The sequence below is a fragment of the Pleurodeles waltl genome, chromosome 8, assembly GCF_031143425.1.
Source record: "Pleurodeles waltl isolate 20211129_DDA chromosome 8, aPleWal1.hap1.20221129, whole genome shotgun sequence".
Classification (NCBI taxonomy): domain Eukaryota; kingdom Metazoa; phylum Chordata; class Amphibia; order Caudata; family Salamandridae; genus Pleurodeles; species Pleurodeles waltl.
In genome coordinates this window covers 600,736,694-600,755,803 of record NC_090447.1, presented here as the reverse complement: position 1 = coordinate 600,755,803, position 19,110 = coordinate 600,736,694, and the positions used below count along the sequence as shown (strand labels likewise).

The 19,110-nt window shown below is 46.7% G+C and overlaps 1 protein-coding gene across 5 annotated transcripts in view; it reads right to left on the bottom strand.

Annotated features, from left to right (window-relative positions):
• DCUN1D2 (defective in cullin neddylation 1 domain containing 2) overlaps positions 1 to 19,110 on the bottom strand; it is a 201,502-nt gene that overhangs the window by 876 nt on the left and 181,516 nt on the right. For all 5 annotated transcript variants that reach the window (XM_069204665.1, XM_069204664.1, XM_069204666.1 and 2 more), the window contains exon 6: positions 18,044 to 18,140. In XM_069204665.1, coding sequence (XP_069060766.1) covers positions 18,044 to 18,140 — 97 coding nt within the window. The remainder of the gene's footprint in view (positions 1 to 18,043; positions 18,141 to 19,110) is intronic.

The window sequence follows — 19,110 nt, the reverse complement described above, 5'->3', positions numbered from 1 at the left end:
AGCATTAACATAACATTAGCCCTGGTTTTAATGTGTGAGAGGTAAACTGAAAATTGTGCAACAAAAAAATGCCACGTAAGTGTACACAAAGAAGTTACATTATTGGGCAATTACGGGCAGCTGCCATGCCACTACCGTAAAAGTGTAAATCCTTACATTCAAAACGTTCACCATCATCCAGCAACAGTATAGACAAAACTCATACAATTCTTTGCTGGTCGCCACATTTTTAATCCTAAACTTTACCCGAACGTGGAATGTCAATAAACACTATAATGAAGAATCTTAATAAGAAATAATGTATTACATGTACAAACATTTATAAGTTTGTTTACTTTTAAAACCCCACAAAGACCTCTTTAGTGCGGATGTCGGCCAGTGGCTACCGCCCACACTACCTCCCTGGTGAGGGTCACGACCAGTGGCCGACACCAGGGAGGGGGTTAAATAAAATCCTCAGTTGTGTCGCACCAGAGGATTTTTTTTTCTTTGAAAATACCCCGGGAGACACAGAAGATCTTCTGTGTCTCCCTGCTGCCCCCCACTTGCCCCTTTGTGACATCACTGTTTTGTTTTCCCCCATTGGAGCAGGACTCCAATGGGGAAGATGGCCTCAAACGGCCTTCCCAACATTCGGGAAGGCCTCGTTTGAAAGGGGAGACTACCCTTTCAAACGAGGCATTCCTGAACTGGTTTCCTGGCCCTCAATCACAGCGCAGAAAAACGGCAGCAAACAGGCAGCCCCCTGCCCCCCCCATTTAAAAAAAAAAAAAAAAAAAAAAGGTAGGTGTCCCCTGGGGGTGGGTGATCGTGCCACCCCCAGTCGCTAAATTTAAATAAATAAAAAAAAGAAATTGACAGTGAGCCGTCTGTGAGCAGGGCAACCCCCTGTGGGGTTTAAAGCTACTAAAATATAAATATATATATATATATATATATATATATATATTTATACACACACACACACACATCTATCTGTATAGATAGATATGTGTGTGTGTGTGTGTTTGTATATATCACTTTTGTCAATGCATGTGTGGTTTCCCTGGGTGCTGCAATTGGCAAATTTCTTGGTCTCCTCCAGGGAAACCCACAAACTCTGGGTACCTTTAGTATCCCTAGGATGTTGGAAAAAAGGACGCAAATTTGGCGTGGATAGCTTATGTGGACAAAAAGTTATGAAGGCCTATGTGCGAACTACCCAAAATAGCCAAAAAAGGGCTCAGCACGAGTGGGACTAGGGGCGGCTTGAAAGGTCCAGAAGCTAAGGGGTGAAGCATTCTGGCCAACCACCTTTTTTTTGCTCTGGTCTTATCTCAGTTTATCTATTTGGAAATATTTTTACTTGTCAGCTTAGATCACCTTTTTTCCGAAGCCCCTACAACATCATTTCTACTTCTATTTCTCATCATACAACTCACAGTCATCCACCAAAAACCTACTTATGCTCAGTGTTTAATTTGGAAACGGATATGTGTTGATGTCCAAAGTATTCCTTAGGAACCTGCTGCCTGCACTGCACAAAGTGAGAATTGCCATATACCAAGGTGATCTAGTCTTGATTCCATCCCATGCCTCTGTCATCCATTGGCATACATTCCTTGCCCATGTATATTCTTTTTGCAGGTTCTTTTACCATCTCTTCTCCAACTTTAGTTTTCTTCCCCCTTTTTTGTCCCTCTGCACTTCCCTTTCTGATTTTTCATTCCCTTTCATTTTCAATGGTTTTTCCTGCATCATTTCCTTGCTGCAGGATTACATTCAACACCAAGTGATGCTGCTCTATTTAATTGAGTCACACAAAACAAAAATGCAAACAGAAGCCAATCTGACCATTTTCTGGCAAATGTACTCCAAAATGTATTTCGGGGAAGGCTTAAATAATTGCTATGATATGCTTCTCAGCCTCTGGGAACTTTCAATTATCCCTCCCTATACTAATACTATACTCATATTCACAGATCTGGGCTTAAACCATCAGTTTTGTGTTCGCCATACCATTCCAGTTTGGACCCAGTCATGCAAATCAGTCTTGACCCTGCTCCCCAAGGGAACATTCCAGCCCTAACTGCCAGGCCAGTTTTTCCCTGAAACAGAAACAAGCTTCCTGGGACCGGTTTCGGATTATCACTCCCTCATCAGCCAGGCTAGTTTGAATCTGGTAGCATAGCGAGCACAGGACCCACGTCTGAGCATACACTTCCCACTTAGGGCAACAAATGCAAAAACAACAGATGATGGACGGAATGCGGAACAAATCAAACATTCACCCCCAGTCAAAGTTCTAGGTTTAATCCATCATTTATTTTGCTCGCCATGCCATTCCAGTTTGGACCCAGTCATATGTATATCAGTCTTGACCCAACCCAAACTGCTAGGCCAGGTCTTCCCTCAACCAGAAACACATCCTGAGACTGGTTTCAGAGTATCACTCCTTATCAGCCAGGCTAGCTTAAATCTGGTGGCATAGCGAGCACGGGACCCATGTCTGGGCATACCCTTTCCACTTAGGGTGCTAAATGCAAAAACGACAGATGATGGATGGAATGCAGAACAAATCACACCTTCACACCCAGTAAAAGATCTGGGCTTAATCCATCAGTTGCTTTTTGCTCGTCATACCATTTCAGTTTGGACCCAGCCATAAGCAAATCAGTCTTGACCCTGCTCCTCATGGGAACAGCCCAGCCCGAACTGCCAGGCCGGGTCTTCCCTGAACCAGAAACAAGCATCCTGGGACCAGTTTCAGTGTATAACCCCTCATCAGCCAGGCTAGCTAGAATCTGGTGGCATTGCGAGCACAGGGTGACAAATACAAAAACAACAAATGATGGATGGAATGCGGAACAAATCAAACATTCACCCCCAGTCACAGATCTGGGTTTAATCCATCATTTTTTTTTTGCTCACCAAGCCATCCCAGTTTGGACCCAGAGTGGGTGGGCATGCTCCTTAATTCTTCATAGGACAATAGGACTCCAGAGCAATTGTGTGGTTGGGTTGCTCCATGCTGTAAGGGGTAAAATTCAATATTGGAAAGGTTTTAAATCTGCTGCCATTATTACCTTTCGGAGCAGTAAAATGTAAAGGATGATTACTGGGCAAATGTTATCTGTTTTACATTGGCTTACTGCTGACACCTGGATGGCCTGTAAATACTTTTAGCCTGTATATATTTATGAAGTAGTGATAAGTAATATCCACAAACAATGTGCTGCCTCACTCTTTGACTGCAGTAAAACAAGCGAACAGGGTTATAAACAGTTAAACTCAAACTGAACAGATGTTTTCGCAAAGTCTCCGTCAAGGATACCCAATCCCAGAATTATATTAATTTGTATACTTTAATTAAAAGGTGTACAATTAAAGGTAGGCATTTCTGTGAACTGTTATTCATACAAGCTATGACAAAACCATTCCCATCCATTACATCTTTACAAGAGTTGCGGCAACACATTTTCTGAGAGTGGTTGGGTATTAAGCAAGACCCTTAAGAAGTAGCTGAAATGCTACAGTGGTGTTTAAGGGAAGGAAAGTAATCCCCTATGCGTCAGTCGAATACAAGTGTACTGGTGGATGTGCCACCAAGCACTGAAAAGGAGAGTGGTTGTGAGGGACCCCTGCTACATACACTAAAGAGCAGGAGCCATCAAATGGTTGGTTGGTGCTGCTTAAAAAGGGCCGATGTGATCAGTAGCCACATGGGTTGACTTATGTATGGTGGTTGGAGCCATGTGGGAAAAGGCTGTGGGTACACACAGTGGTACTCAGCAAGCCTTGGTGATGAGGGCAGTGCACAGCAGAGTCGATAAAAATGGTACTGATAGCACAGTAGTTGATGAAGTAGGACTTCTTTTCTCCTCATGGGGAAGGGGGAATCGTAATGAAGATAGCAAAGTGGCCACAAAGCAGCAGGATATAAAGGAGACCCTGAATTCGACTCAAACTGGAGAAGAGAGGAGAGAAATATACATTTTCCACAAAGAGAAAAAACAAGAAGTTTAGTGGCCTTTGCATATCCTCCCATATGTCACAACAATTCTCACCACAAGATGTGATGGCCCATGAACCATTAATGCCTATAACATTAGCTATCTATTCTACAAGGTCATAAAAGATATTAAGAGGAGACATCTCACCCATCTAATGATAGCAGGATCCATCACTGGTGTGTCTTCTCAGCTAAGTAGATCAAAGCTACCGGGATGGGCTAATCCAGGCATGGAGCCATCACATAGTCAGTCTCCTGAACAGATACAGGGGTCCAGTTTTCGTAAAAATGACTGATCATGGATATGCCCTAAATACCTATATTTCATGAGATCCCATATCATGATTAAAAACTAAAGGTGGGATGTCCAATGAAAACGCAATGATTCCAACATCCTTATAATGTCAATATGTACAGCTGACTAAGGTAAACACCCAGATAGGTCAGCCGGCTTTCATCAGGGCTCCTAGACCTCCCTGTCTGCTCCTTGCTACTTGCAGCAGAGTTTATGAAAGGAAGTGGGTTAATGCTCTTCTACCTGATCAATTGATAAATATGAGAAAACATGTAGGTTATGCAACAATTTCAGTTAGTACTGTACTAAAGTAAAATAGTTGCACACAAGTTGGTCCCAGTACAAAGAGACTCAACATCATTCAAATTGGCGATCACTGCAAGCCATACACACTCCATTTCCTAACTGCGAGATCCTGCACCATCAAAAACATGTATACTGCACACCTCCAATCAATACTCTGCTAAAATATATAGCAACGTTGCTTCAACATCCATTGCTGCTGTAAATGGAACACATAAGTGGCACTAAGGAATGTAACCTAACTCACCCCCCTTTGTGTTTCTAGTCCGGCCTCACGGTTAAGAGGGAGTAGGAGCTTCTCTGTAGTCACACTCTTAAGGGTAATCACTGTCACATAGTTATTAATATTTTTTTAATTAGAAGTAAAAGTCTAATATTACAACTAGGCTGTTATAAATTCCTCATGATATACAAGAAAAACAAAAAGCATGACCTGTTCAGTATTACTTTTTAGGATATTAGCTGATTCTTAGTATAGTCCTCTCTGCAAGGATGACTGAGTAGATTATATTATATACTTAAGGGATAGAGACAGAGTGAATTCAACTAGTTCTTTTAATGAAGTGCTAATCAAGTAATCGTTCTGCAGTCGCTCCAAAGCATTCGCTGAATCCAAAATCCTGGTGAACACTGCAGGTGCATATCAAAGAGCAGGGTTTGTCCTAGTACTGCGGTTTCTCACTGTGAAGTAAGCACTTCCTGTGAACTTTTTACGACTGGTGCAGAAATGTTTGTGCCGTGAAGGTTCACTGTTACTGCCAATTATTCTAGATGGGTCCCAGGAGCTGAGTACCAAACAAAATCTTGGACCTTAATTTTTCCTACAAGGAAGTGGTGGGATAAAGATCAGCTGCTAAATTCCTAAACTGTTCACTGGAGCGGAGTTGGCTTTGATAGATATGGCTGGAAAGTCAAGTACAGCTGTCTATCAGGGAGAGGGTTCATTTAACAGTAGCGCTTTAGCTTCGATGGGGATAGTGGAGAAATGACTGCATGTAAAATTATCTCAAATAAAGGTAGATCAAAGCATAAGTAATGTGTTGAAGTGTTAATGTAAATCAACATTAAGAGACAAAAATAAGGAGAAATAAAAAAAATAAAAAAAATAAAACACCTAAAAATGCAGTCTGCACCATAACTGTGAAACAAGCACAAACTTTTTAAAGTAACGTAAACAGCTTAAGAACACTTCACATAAAGGTTAATTGAAAGGACAGTATTTAAATTAGGGTGCCCATTCACCCTCGTTTTTCAAATATATTACAGAGCAATAAATAAGAAATATAAACAAGCAGTGAGGTTGACTGTCACGTTCTTATTCCAAAGTTCGCCAGTTATATATTATGTCAAAAAACTATACATATGACATCCAATTTAAATACAGATATTAGAAGAGCAGAGAACCTCTAAACCATCATGTTTACGACTGAAACATAAATAAGTGACATTCAGTAGTTCTAACAGAGTACGAGCTGTGCAATTACATCCTGCCTGATTTCACTCGAGCAGCTCCTCGACCTCCTGGTCAGTTGCCGCTTCCCTGCTACTTCTGTCCACTCATTTTGCACCTGGGACCACCATAGTGCTTGCTTGCTGTGTAACTCTGTGGTATTGTGCTGCTTTCGATTTCACTGCTGTAATTCTTTTTCTGGCTTCTCACTGCTCCCACTGTTTTTCCCGGCTCTGTGCCCTCGCAAAAGCCCCTCCCAAATCGCAGGGTTATATATGGAAGACACACTCGGGGGCGTGGCCTGACCGGCAGCGATGGCAGACGCGTAAACGCGCTGCTCCGCCGAGGCCTACTAGAGACCCTTTCTTTTATGGCCCCGGAGGGATTCTGAGACGGAATCGGGACGGTGGAGCATTGAGCGGAAGCCCGGGGATTCGTGGGCGACTTCCTGAGCCCTGAACTGAGAGCCGCAAGGGGGCCGCCAACCTAGTTCGGAGTGCAGCCTGGTGGGAAGACGCGACCCGTGGCTGGCCTGAAGACTGGGGTGCTGAGACGGTGAAGGTGCAGGCCACGCGGCCCGTGGTGCAGACCGGAGGCCAATTGGTAACAGCAGGCTCTTGGAAGACGACCCGGAGGCTGCGACGGTGCTGCAGGGAGAGAGTGGGCTGGAAGAGGTGGCCTGAAGAATGGGGTGCTGAGACGGTGAAGCTGTGGGCTGCAGGGCTGGCGTTGCAGATCGGAGGCCGACTGGCAACATCACATTCCTGGGAGACAGCCCTGAGGCTGCGGCGGTGCTGCAGGGAGAGAGTGTGCTGAAAGAGGTGGCCTGCGGAACGGGGTGTTGAGACGGTGGAAGCACAGGCCACGAGGCCGGAGGTGCAGATCGGAGGCCGATTGGTAACAGCAAGCTTTTGTGAGACGGCAATGAGGCTACGGCAGTGCTGCAGGGAGAGAATGCGCTGGAAGAGGTGGCCTGAAGAACGGGGTTCTGAGACAGTGAAGCTGCACGGCTGGCGTCCAGCGGTGCAGATCGGAGGTCGACTGCCAACGGCACGCTCCTGAGAGACAACCCTGAGGCTGCAGCGGTGCTGCAGGGAGAGAGTGTGTTGAAAGAGGTGGCCTGCGGAACGGGGTGTTGAGATGCTGGAAGCACGGGCCACGAGGCCGGCGGCCGGAGGTGCAGATCGGAGGCTGAGACGGTGCTGCAGTGAGAGAGTGTGCTGGAAGAGGTGGCCTGAAGAATGGGGCCCTGAGACAGCAAAGGCACGAATCACGTGGCTGGAGGTGCAGATCGGAGGCAGATTGGTAACGGAAGCCTCTTGTGATCCGGCCCTGAGGCTGCAGCGGTGCCGCAGGGAGAGAGTGCACTGGAAGAGGTGGCCTGAAGAACGGGGGGCTGAGATGGCGAAGACATGAATCGCGTGGCCGGCGGTGTAGATCGGAGTCCGATTGGTAGCGGAAAGCTCTTGGGAGATGACCCTGAGGCTGCGGCGGTTGTGCAGGGAGAGAGCACGCTGGAAGAGGTGGCCTGAAGAACGGAGTGCTGAGGCCGAGGTGAGCGCTGGGGGCCTAGGAGGTGGTGCGGTAGGGACCCTGCCGAAAGGAAGAGGCAGCGCACCTGGAGGACAGACATAGCGACCCGGCTGGACCTGGCTAAGTCACCTAACCGGTGGCCAGATGGAACACAGACTTTAGAGGCAGAACAGGGCCCATTTAGAAGGCTGATGAGTTGGCCACGACTTTTATACAGTGGAGCAGGTGCGCTGACGTAAACCGGGCCCTTTTTGGCAGGCTGATAGTACTACACGGCCAACGGTAATGTGCTGCTGGGAGTGAACAACCACCGGGTGAGGAGATACCCATACAGCGCATTTACCCCGAGCTGTCGGAGCAGCGAACAGGTGCACAAACGCTGCGACTGTTGTTGGCTTTGAGGGGGGGCACCTTGGCCCCTGTGGCTGCATGTCTGCCAAGAACCGCAAGATGGAATGGATACAGGGGACAGACCGCACTGGCGACCAGAGTGCTTCAGAAATGGCCGAATCGGTGCCACAATCCCTACAAGTAGCTTTGGACTACATTTTAGGGGCCATAGAAGAGTCCAAAACCACTCTCCAACGAGAAATTGGCCAGGTATCAGAGGAACTGGGCCTACTACGGGCAGACCGCCAGAAATTGGCATATAGAGTCCAAAGTACAGAGACAACGCTCACAGAATTGGCTCCAGCACAGCAAGAGATACAGGCCACAATTACGCAACTAACAGACCAGGTACAAAGACTGGAGCACCAGGCCGAAGACGCTGAAGGCCGGAATCAGAGAAACAACGTGCGTGTCATTAGACTGCCGGAGGGGGCTGAAGGGACGGACGCTGTAGCCTTCCTCGAAAGGTGGATGCAGCAGGAAGTCGCCCTGGGCCTCCTCACCTCATTCTTTGCTTTGGAGAGAGCCCACCGAGTACCGGCCAAGCTGGCTGCACCTGGACGACCCCCGCAGACTGTGGTAGCTAAACTACTGCACTATAGGGACATAGACATTCTGTTGTAACGGGCCAGGGAGGCTGGGCCCTTCAGGGTGGACAATGGATCAGTCACCCTCTTTCCAGACTTTACTGCTGAGGTGCAGGCCAAGCGAGCGTCCTACATGGCAGTGAAAATGGCCATGAGAGATGCGGGTGTACAATACCCGCTCTCATTCCCAGCCTGGATGAGAGTGATGCAAGAGGGGCACAGCACGTTCTTTCAACACCGGATGAGGCCTAGGAGTGGCTGGAAGTGCACAATACAGAGGGAGGTTCCGGTGCCCCACTGGGTGCACATCTCAGACAAAGGCACAAGGAAGAGAGAAAGCGCCGGAACAGATCTCACCCGAGAACCAAACCTACACCAGAACAGAGGGATCTTGATAGACGATAGGTCCTAGAGGCTGTGGCATCGCTGCGGCAGGGGAATATGGCTGAGGAGGCCAGCGGTGGGGACTCGGACCGCCGAACTCACTCCACGGACTCGGACTCGGACTCCCACCAGTCGGATGAGGCTCTGTGAGTGACCCCCTGGACGGCTGACGACTTGTAGGGAGCATGGGGGGGGGGGTGGAAGGGAGATGAGTTTACCTCTGGGGCCATGATTCGGACAGGGCCCTGCAGACGGCCATGGCTCCCACGTCCGGATTGTAGACCACAAACCACCGAATGGCGAGAACATTATCTGACTCAGCGCTATTGTTTTGTTTGTTGAGCATATGCTGGGCAAACGCTTGTTGCGGTATTGCCCTGGGAAGAGGGAGTTGGGGGTTGATGTTTTTGTTACACCATATGCGCAGGGGGTTAGTTATAGTGGAATCCACACTAAAGACACGGATGAGACGGGGGAGTGGGACAAGAACTGATGATCACCGGGAGAGGGCGATGACCTTGACTGCTCTAACTTATACATGCAGATGGACTGTAACCTGGAACATCCGGGGGATGGGGGTCACCTGCTGTGGGAAGTTGGCTCTGTATGTACTATTTCGAAGTACGAAATAGCATGCACAGAGTCCAAGGGTTCCCCTTAGATGTAAGATAGTGGCAAAATTAGATAATTCTAATGCTCTATTTTGTGGTAGTGTGGTTGAGCAGTAGGCTTATCAGAGGGTAGTGTTAAGCATTTGTTGTACACACACAGGCAATGAATGAGGAACATTTACCTATGCCACAGGCAGTGTGAGGTTGGCATGACACTCTGAGGGGAGTGCCATGTCGACTTAGTCATATTCTCCCCACCAGCACACACAAGCTGTGAGGCAGTGTGCATGTGCTGAGTGAGGGGTCCCCAGGGTGGCATAAGACATGCTGCAGCCCTTAGAAACCTTCCCTGGCATCAGGGCCCTTGGTACCAGGGGTACCAGTTACAAGAGACTTACCTGGATGCCAGGGTTGTGCCAATTGTGGAGACAAAGGTACAGTTTAGGGAAAGAACACTGGTGCTGGGGCCTGGTTAGCAGGGTCCAAGCACTCTTTCAAATCAAAACTTAGCATCAGCAAAGGCAAAATGTTAGGGGGTAACCATGCCAAGGAGGCATTTCCTTACACCTGCTAAACGTCATAAGATCTTGTCCTACCTAAAGAGAAGGGGGGGCGGTACACATAGCAATACTCCAGGAAACACCCCTTGCCACCGGGGAGGTGGATAAACTGAGACGCAGGTGGAGGGGGCAACTCTTTGCCACTGCGCATTCTGTGTTTGCGAGGGGGGCACTGATTTGGGTAAGAGCTGGGGTCCCGTTCAAACCCCTTTCCACAGACTTGGACCCAGACGGTAGATACGTTGTTGTGGAGGGAAGATTGCAAGGCAGGCCCACAGTGCTGAGTTGTGTGTATGCACCTAACCAGGAACAAGCAGCCTTTTGGCGGACGCTCTCCGGGCACTTGACCAAGCACTTAGGGGGTCGCTTCATAATAGAGGAAGACTTTAATTGTGTGCTGAATACTGGGTTGGACCGCTCCCTTCCTCCCTTGCCTGGGGCGGCGGTGCACAAAATGGCAGAGAACTCCAGGGACTAGTCGAGACACTGGGGGTTGGAAGATGTATGGAGGTTACAGCACCCACAAATTAGAGACTACTCCTTTTATTCGGGATTCCACCACTTACACACCAGAATAGACCACGTGATGAGTTCTGGATCCGTCACCCACGAGATAGTTCACTCCGAGTACTTGGGCCGTACGTTGTCAGACCATAACCCGTTGCTACTCACCTGGAGGGGCTCTGGGGAGAGATCGCCCATCCCGACATGGAGGCTCCAGCCGAGAGCTCTGGCAGACCCAGTGTACAGTGAGGAGCTCCGGTCCCACCTTGTGGAACACATCAGGATTAATGAGGGCACCGCGGGGTGTCGCAGTTCGGAGTGGGAGGCTCTTAAGGTGGTGACGAGGGGTCACTGTTTGGGACAATCGGTGGGGATTAGGAAGACTCTTACTAATGGGCTGACTCAGAGAGGGAACTCCATGATAGGGAGGTTGAACCAGAGGCACAGCGTAGGCTTCTCAGGGTCAGAGAATCATTTAACCAGACGCTAGAGAGGCTGCGATGCCATGATTACCGGAAGCACTTGACCTCTGTGCAGGCGGAGGAGGGTAGAGCGGGCAGACTACTGGCATGGTTGGTACGACTTGAGGGACGAAGCGCTCCGATAACAAGCGTGTGGGGGACGACCGGGGAGCATGTTTACACACCGTCTGAGATAAATAATGCTTTTGAATCCTACTACACGTCCCTGTATGAGCACCCTGGAGATGATCTATCACGGTCTATGGGAAGCTATTTGGAATCTCTCCCGTTGGTTACCTTTGGTGTGGAAGACAGGGGACCTTTGGGAGAACCGATTTCCCTAGAGGAGGTGAAAACTGATATTTCACAATTGGCTGCGGGCAAAACACCGGGCAAAGACGGACTCCCTATGGAGTTCTATAAAAACATATGTGGGCATCCTGGCACCGGTGTTGGTTGATCTATATGCCTTCAAGACGGGCACCCTTCTGGGGACCCTGCGGGAGGCATTGGTGGTCCCTCTACCTAAGAGAAAGTCAACTGAGGCATCTGTGACTGACTTTCACCCCCTATCTATGCTGAATAGCGATTTTAAAATCCTAAGAAAAGCACTGGCTAATAGGTTGTTACAACATATCCCTCACTTCATTCATGAAGACCAGAATGGTTTTGTACCCAAACGCAGCAACTCCTTGCACCTAAGGCAGCCGTTCACGTTATTGCAGATCTTGAATTGTACTACCTGTCATGCCAACTCCAGTGGGTGGCTCGCTGTGTATCGGGAAGGCACCGAATGGGATTGAGTGTAGATGGTGACGAAATAACGCCGGATCGCCTCATAGCAGGATTGGTTGGGGCTGGGAACCTTCTGTCTGGGAGGTCTGGATTACTGAGGGTTGCCCTCTCTTGCTGGAGAAACTGCTTGAGGCGCACCGGGGTGGCGGTACCCTACTTCCCTAAGCTGCCACTGACCGGTAATCCGCTAGGAGTAACATGCCGCATTTTGGCTGGAAACCAGATGGGGGCTTGGACACAGGCTGGTGTTTTGACTTTGGGAGACTTCTTCTGCAAGGGGGTTCTGCATACCTTTGTGGGATTAGTAGAAGAGGATGGAGTCCCAAGGGGACAGTTTCTGACATATCAGACTCTGGTCTTTGCAGTACGACTATGGCCCACAGTGAATGCAGAGCCAGAGACACATGCTATACTACATTCCCTATTAACGGGGGGGGCGACAGCCACCTGGTCACCAAACTCTACAAGGGCTTTAACGATACTACATTAAAGTCCTTACAGATCCTGAGATCGAAATGGGACCATTGGAACTTCTTTGCTATGGCTTATAGCAATCCTACACAACACGAAGGCATGTGTGATCATGAAGAATCAGCAGATAGAAAGAGTATCCATCAGAAAGGTTATTACAGAAGGTAAGTAACTTTTTCTTCTGATGGATGCTTCTGCTTGCAGATTCCCCACCAGTTCAAACAGATACAAAGCAATACCTCTCCCAGGTGGTGGATTTGAAGGAGTGGCCAAATGAGGGAATCCTGGTGCATGAGTGTGTGAAATGGCCATCTCTTCTCACCTCTGAATCCAAGCAACAATGCTTAGCAAAGAAAAGCTTTCACCGCTCTATAACAAATCTCAGCTACAGGAACATGCCCTTGACTTATGAGGTGGAAGACTTTGCTATGGTGGAGTGAGACCAGATTCCCTCCTGAAGATCCATATTGCAATGGGTGTCACATTTTAATTTAAAGCATAATCCAGCAGGACACGTTCCTTTTCAGGGCTGCCTTGCCTTACTTGATCCATTCATACACCCAGAAAAAGCTGATTGTCAGACCAGATCTCTTTAGTGCAGCCAATGTAATACTTAACAGCCCTTCTGGGACTCAGCCATTGTGGTCACTCCTCCTTGGTAGAGGGAGGGTAAAAGTGGTTAGGGTAATGGATTGTCCTAGAAGGAAGTGAGTAAACACCTCAGGAAGGAAAGTTGCTTTAGTTCCAAGGACCAATTTGTCTGTGAAAAAGCATGTTTTGGATTTACAGACAACTAAATGATGGGTCTCACTGGGGTAATGGCCACATTAAAAAGTGTCCTAAACTTGAACAGGTGCAACTCAAGCGACTCAATAGGAACACCCATTAGAAAAGTTTAAACAATGTTCAAGTCCCACTGGTGCATTACAAAGGGAAACCTAGGGAACATGCAAGTCAACACTTATAAAAATCTGATCATGATGGGAGACTTGAAAAGGGATGCTGGTCTAGAAAGCAGAGAAATGTTGGCAAAGCAGCAATGTGTCCCTTTATGTCCACCTTACAGTCCTGCTGTGCCTATAACAGGAAAAAACGGAGGACCTCCTACTGATGAGTCTTCAATTGCTCCATGTTCTGCTCTCTACACCAGGTGACAAATCTATTTCACCTTCTAGAGTAGACTGGCTTAGTGGAGTGTTTACGAGCTGTCAGTATCACCCTGACCAAAACAAGAGCCAGCCGGGAAGGAGATCAGCTACCTAGTTAAGTCGGTAAGCATTAAGGCTGAGAAACTAGGGGTTGTGGTGCAGTACCTAATCCCTGCTACTGCAAAAAAAGGTTTATTCGGAGAGGTAGCCGGAGAGGGGGGCACCATTATAGGCACAGGAGATTGGCAGTTATTGGTTGGTCCAGAGCAATGAAGATGACTTGGGCACAGTACTGATTAATCTTCCTCAAAACCACAGGAATCAAGGTTATGGGAGCAAATGTGTAGTGAAGTGGAATATTCCACCTCATTCTGAACACGTCCTCCAAGGCTCACTGCAGCGGACACCGGAAGGCATAGAACAGTTGTCAATGAGCATTGCTGTGAGAGGCAAAGAGGTCTGACTGAGGTGTGCCTCACAGAGCAAAGTCATGCTGAATCACAGCCAGACACCCCTAGCCTGCAAGGTAATACTAAATGAGATAGTAGGCTTTAGTGTTCATACAGCCAATAATATGGTTGCAATTAGCAATATCTGGGGTGCAGAGTCCAGAGTCTCAATGATTCTCGAAAAAGTGAGACTCCACTCCATGTACCATATTTAGGTCATATTATCATTCAAGATCAGGACTGACTAACAGCAAAGTAGATGAGGAAGGCTTTAACAGACAGCCAATAGAATCACCCTCAGTTTGAGCAGGCTGGTGTACAAAACCTACAATTTCTTCCAGAAGAGTATCCCTCCCAAGAGTTTATACATCTGCCAGCACTGTACTCACAGCTGATAGGGTATGGAATGCCATCCCTTGCAACAAGTACTCCACCAATCACCTGGACAGGTCCCTTGCTGCTTCCCTCAAGGTTGTGATGGAATCACACAGATCTCCCTTGTGATGGAATCACTGCCTGCAGAAGCACCAATGGAGAGCCTTCAGGTGCAAGTGTATGTGCATGGGTAGGAGGATACAGGAAGCCAGCAAGCAAAGAATTGTCACCACTGGAACTCAAACTCTCTCCCGAACCATCAGAATCACATTCAAAATGAGCTGGATGCTATGGGAGGAAGGAAAGTCTGGAGCAATATATCTAGTACTGCCCCTGTGAACAGGAGGCACAAAACAGGATCTAGGTGAGACAGACGCTTAAGGGAAAAACAAAATCAGTTCTTACAGCATTGAAACTAGTGCCTGCATGTGATGCAATTTCAACTGTGGTGAGTTGGCAACCTCTACTTACAAGAACATAGAGATACTCAACCTTCTTAGATGAGCTTAAACTACAGCAATCACCTTGGTGATGACTTGGGTGCTGATTACCCAAAATGGAAAGGTAGCGAACTGGTAGTGAGTGGAGACTACCACAAAGAGCAAGTACCTCATTGGAGAGCACAGGATCGGTATGGTGAAGACATGTCCTGCAATCTCAAGACTCCATCCAATCCTCCGCTCAAATTACCAGTAGCACTTGAACCTTGCACAGGAACAAGTTCAAGATCTTGAGGTCTAGGATTGCATGAAGACCGCCGTCTTTCTTGTGGACTAGGAAGTAATGACAGTTAACATCCCTAATTTCCTGTTCTAGAACCAACTCTACCTCTCCTTTCCAAAGTATGGCAGCTCTTCCTGCAAGGTCTTCTTGCTGAAAGGACAGAGGTGAAAGATCTGTGGGGACCAGCTGGAAGGGTTGGGCATACCTGCTTTCTATTATTTGGAGGACCCATTAATCAGATGGTGTGAACTACCAGGCTAGTACAAAAGAAGGAAACCCATTCTCCCAACACCCATACATGCTCCGTAAAGGGGAAGCTAGAGATTTCTGAGGTGGTGCAGAAGAGGACAAAGACGTTGAGGGTTGCTGGATCTGGCCACCCCTTCCCTTGCCTCTGCTCCTGTATTGTCAAAGCAGTTGTTTTTTTGCTTTTGCACTGATTGCATATGCTGGCAGAGGGTGAAACCTGTTGAGAAGCCATAAAACTTCCAAATCTGTCTATAGTCCCGGGTAGGAAACTGCAAACTCAGAGACTGGTCTGTTGCCTTGCCTATCTTAAATCTCTCCAAGGCTTGTCAACATGGTGAATGAAGAGATGCATCCAGCTGAATGCAGATTTGTAAGTGTAGATCACACATTGCCAGAGAATTTGGTTGATATGACTCATGGATTTCTCTGTAATGCAACTGATGAGCCCACAGCCCAGGCCACAAACCTAACAGTTTTTAGACATGCTCTGATGAAATGTTGGTGGTGCTACAAGCAATGCACATGGATTCTGTTTAGAAAATGGCAAACCCTGTACAACTACGCTCTCTGGAGATAAACAGGCTGACAAAAAGGCTGGTCATCTATGTACTGACCTGTATCTCCTTGCTATCAGGCAGTTTTAACTGGGACTGATGGTGGCTTCTCTAAGGCAGTCTTTATTTGTTCCAGGAATGCCTTACTAAAGGGCAACATGAGTACCAACAATGATATGGCTGGCTTTGAGAACGTCTGTCGGGATGTTTGGTGTAAGTTTCACAGTACAAACGTTGGTTGCAGCGCTTCTGTTGCCTACCTGAGGACAGAGTGAATAGAAGCCACCTTCAGGGTGACCAGCCACAAGGAACACTTCAATTCATGGGACATACACAGTCCACTTGCATTCTGCAAAGCTAAGAAGTCCACTGTGTTGTACAGGAGCTCCTCATAAGGTTTTGAGCACCAGATGTGTTTCCTTTAGAACAGGAGGGGGTATGGCGCCACGAAAGAGCTCACCGGTGGGGCCAAAAAAGATCTCAATGTACAACAGAGGCACAATGCATGTTGGATGGAACATCTACATAACAGCAATGAGAAAGAGGGCTGGATAAGTCCTGGAAGTGAAAACACCAGATAAGTTGGTGTCACACCCTTATGTGGCACTGGCAGAAAAGTGGTTCGCAGAAATGTGTTTGGCGAAGGGCCCAGGGTCTGTTGCCACAGTAAGAATTTTCACGGACGGGTTGAAGTCTTCCAGTCCCGTTCCAGGGGTGACTACACAAGGGGCAAAGTTTGTCAAGGAGCCTGACTTCAAGTGATATCATGGCAATTTGACTCATGGTTTCCACTTCTTATAGTGCGTCCTTCATTCGAGGTCTAAGTCAAAGTAGAGGAGCGTGTTATGGATGGGGGGGTGCACCTACACCTCGAGCATGACTGGCATCAATACTGGAGCTAGCCATAGGCCAAAAAAAGTCTAGCTTGTGCATTTTATTGTTTTGAGGTGCATGAGGCTTTACTTCTAGCACCACCTTGAGTAGTGCCTCGATGCCATGCACCACAGACCGACTTCATGGGTGCCTGAGATGGACAACTGCCAATTAAGTGCGAACAGGGCTTAAACCATGCCTTCTTCAGAGGTGACATTCAGTAAGCCCAGCAGTGGATGGTGCAGAAAACGTCTGTGCACTGAGGTGCGCATAATAGGGCTCCTTGGACATGATGATTGCTTCACTTTCAGTGCTGAGTTGGAGCCAGCTCTCCCTTATAGAGATGGAAGCGCTATTGAATAATGTATTGTATTGTATTGTAGTCTGCTGCTTGACAATATTCAATGAGGACTCTGCAGATAGAAGCAGTCACCAGAAAAGCCTTTTCAGTGAGATGGTTATTTAATTTGAGTGCCCGCATTGTACTGTATGTAAGCTGCAAATCAATGTAAATAATCCTTGGATGGCCTACTGATGTTTAGAACATTGAGGTTAAAAAAAAGTGATACAACATTGAGGTAAAAAAAGTGATACCAAGTATGTTAAAAACCATTGTTGAATAAGCACCAAGAGACAAGTAACGCGGTGGTGTACGCTACAGGTACGTGTTATATAGGGAAATGGCCACGGGATATCCACTTATCCAGATTAGACAATTCTGTTAGATGGGGTTTAAAACTAATCTATTAACTTTCGTTGTTTATGTTAAAACAATCATTACAAATGCAAGACACGTCTGTCTACATGCCCACCACATCAATTTGCAGCACGAGTAGTGAAAACAGTAATTGTGGCCCTCAGAGTAATGCCACAAACACCAAGTACACCCTTTAAATCCAGGAGTGACAGTAAGAAAAACAATAATTTTTATGATTCTCGTTTCGCAAACGGAATAGTTTCAAGCCAAACGAATATATGGTGATATATTATCAAACTCCGATATAAATTAACGTTCCAACTTAAATCAATAAAAGGATGTGTGGGCCCGTGTGGCATTCGAATCCATGACCTCCCTGGTCATCAAACAGATATGAAACTCAGGGGCATACGGAAGACATGCATACCACCCAGCAAAAAAAGATTTTCCTCAAGCTGCATTTTCTTCAGGTGGCATTTAAACAGAAAGACAAAAAAGTACAATCACTCCTGCGATGCTTGGCAAACTAAACCATTTGGTGAAGAGTTAAACCATAGATGAGCGAAACAAAATAATCAATACTACAATCCTTAACTGAAGCATACTGCATTATTTAACCGTTAATTAAGTTGCACATTACCTTCTTCGTCATAGTTCGACATGTCATCTGCAATTATATTTCCGAAGTCTAAAAGAAGATTCCACGTATCTTTAGGAATTGACCTTTTATGATGCTCCTAAATGACAAACACACAGTAAATATTTCAGATGGGGATAAGTAATAATACACAGCTGCAATGAAGTTAATGTGCTAGTGCTTCTCAGTACATTTTGTTAAGGCTCATCACCCGTGCCTCTGTATTAAGCCTGGTATTGGCGCCATATGAGATGAGGAATTACGGGAGAATAGGGAACAACGCATAAGATTTCCGGTTATTCATCATTTCTGTCCGCAGATCCTTCCAAACATTTCGGCTGCCGACTGGACCAAGCTCATGTGCAAAGCAGTACCATTATCAGTAACTAAAGCAAGAACAGACACTCAAACTCCAGTAAGAATTATTAATTAAACCAATGTGAAAGTCGGTGTGCAACACATGAAAGGGATGAGTAAACAACATTTGAAATAGTTATAGTACACTTTGTATAAAGGACTAAAGAGAAATAACAAATTATTCCAATTTGAATTAAAATTATGGAAGAATTTAATAAGGCTGCAGTGCTACTTTGCAGTTGTTAAGTACGTGAAAAAATGTGTAGATTGCAGCAGGTACCCGAAAAGGGTGTCATAGTGCTTTGACTGCCAGTAAAATGGTGAAACAAAGGATTAGCAAAATACAAGTCAGAAGAAGAATATGTGTTTTTAATTGTTTCGTGAGCAAGCTGACTCCTCGGAGGTCTGCTGGAAGTCGATTCCAGGCCTACCTGTAAGAAACTAAAAGAACGTTTTCCCAGGGATGTGTAGCAGAGATTTGCTAATTCTGATCCAAGAACGTATGGAAACAGAGTTTCAAACAATGTTACTTATAGTTGAGACTTAAGGCCATTATAGCTCAATGGCATACGCAAAGTGCTTTAAAAAGGCACCTTTCTTCAGTTCTGAGCCAATTATGGTTTTTGAGATGATGGGAAATCGGAAAGAATTTTCACAACATAGTAGACTCGGTGTCACATTTTGTATGACATGTAGGCGAGAGGTCTGTTTTT